Here is a 1,228-nt window from a genome sequence, read left to right as displayed (position 1 = left end):
CATGGCGGGGCGGCCCTCGGCTGTGCCGCAGCCCCCAGCTGCGGTCCAGCACGCAAAGCGCACTCTTGTCATGACGGCTACACCGCGGCAAGTGTGACGCCAGACTGGCACGCAGTTATAAATATAAATAGGGTCAAGGATCGCATTGGCATTGCAGGGAGCAGCCCGTGGTGCTGCGTGAGACTCGGGCCCCTGCGGCGGCGTTGACGCTGCTGACTGGGTGGCCCCTTCGGGAGCGTATTTTGGATGTTTTGCTGCTCCAGGTGGCGGGCCTCCCTGGCCTCGTCTTCCATGCATTGCATTCCACAACGCAATCGCATGTTACCATTTGCATCGGACCCACCACCCCGACCCTGGGCCCCTTCGGCCCAATCACGACATTTACGCGTGCCCGTCGAGTGGAGCTAGCAGCCAGTTCGGTTGTGCTGATTCCTGTCATTTCACTTCTGATTGTGTTTTCCGCGCATCTAAGGCTGCACAAGGCCCTTATTCGCATCTTGGACGGCCCGCGCGGCCACTGGAGTCCGTCGGGCATGAATAAGACCACAGATACTGATAGCACGAGTCCTATAGCAACCAGGGGCAGCAGTAGGAGGCCTCTTGGGACAGGCCCCACTCCCTCGATTGGGCAGCAGTGCCATCAGGGCGCCTAAGCCAGGATCCCCTGCTCTTAGCGATGCTAAGAGGCATCAAGAAGGCGCTGGCCGCCCGGCGCGGCGCGGCTGGCGCCGCTGCAGCGGCGCTCGACGCCAGCAGGCACACAGAGCGCAGCGCTGCGCCGAGCGAAGGCACCGTCCATCTGTTTGCCCTGGACGAGGTCAATGGTGACCCCAGCATGCGCGGCGGCCTGTATGGTGGCGTGGAGGGCCACTTTATAGACCAGGCGGCCGAACAGGCTGCCGCGCTCGCCGGCATCGCTGCCGACAGTGCGCGCCAACGACCGCGCGGTGCCGCCGCGCAGCAGCAGCAACAGCATCAGCAGCAGCTGCTGCGCCCGCAGCCCGCCGCCGACGACAGCGTACGGCAGCGGCAGGCCGCCGCGGCCGAGCGCCGCGCCGGCCGGCTCGACCCGCGGACGGCGGCCTATCAGGTGTCGGTACTGCTGTCCCTCTCGACCTATTTCGAGCACAAACTGCAGGCTGACACCCTCCGCGCCGCCGACGCGCTCCGCGCCGACGACCCCGGCCTCGCCCCCGCCTCCCCGCCCGACGGCGACGCCGACGCGGAC

At 66.4% G+C, this 1,228-nt stretch overlaps 1 protein-coding gene across 1 annotated transcript; it reads left to right on the top strand.

Annotated features, from left to right (window-relative positions):
• Positions 1 to 676: 676 nt before the first annotated feature.
• MNEG_13300 (hypothetical protein) lies at positions 677 to 1,090 on the top strand (the record flags this gene model as incomplete). Its single annotated transcript, XM_014038227.1, has 1 exon — positions 677 to 1,090. A coding segment is annotated over one exon (414 nt), but the record flags the coding sequence as incomplete, so codon positions are not given.
• Between the last annotated feature and the right edge of the window lie 138 nt (positions 1,091 to 1,228).

Source organism: Monoraphidium neglectum (genome assembly GCF_000611645.1).
Source record: "Monoraphidium neglectum strain SAG 48.87 unplaced genomic scaffold scaffold03743, whole genome shotgun sequence".
NCBI classification, from domain to species: domain Eukaryota; kingdom Viridiplantae; phylum Chlorophyta; class Chlorophyceae; order Sphaeropleales; family Selenastraceae; genus Monoraphidium; species Monoraphidium neglectum.
The sequence above is the reverse complement of the archived record's forward strand: the minus strand, read 5'-3'. Positions and strand labels throughout refer to the sequence as shown.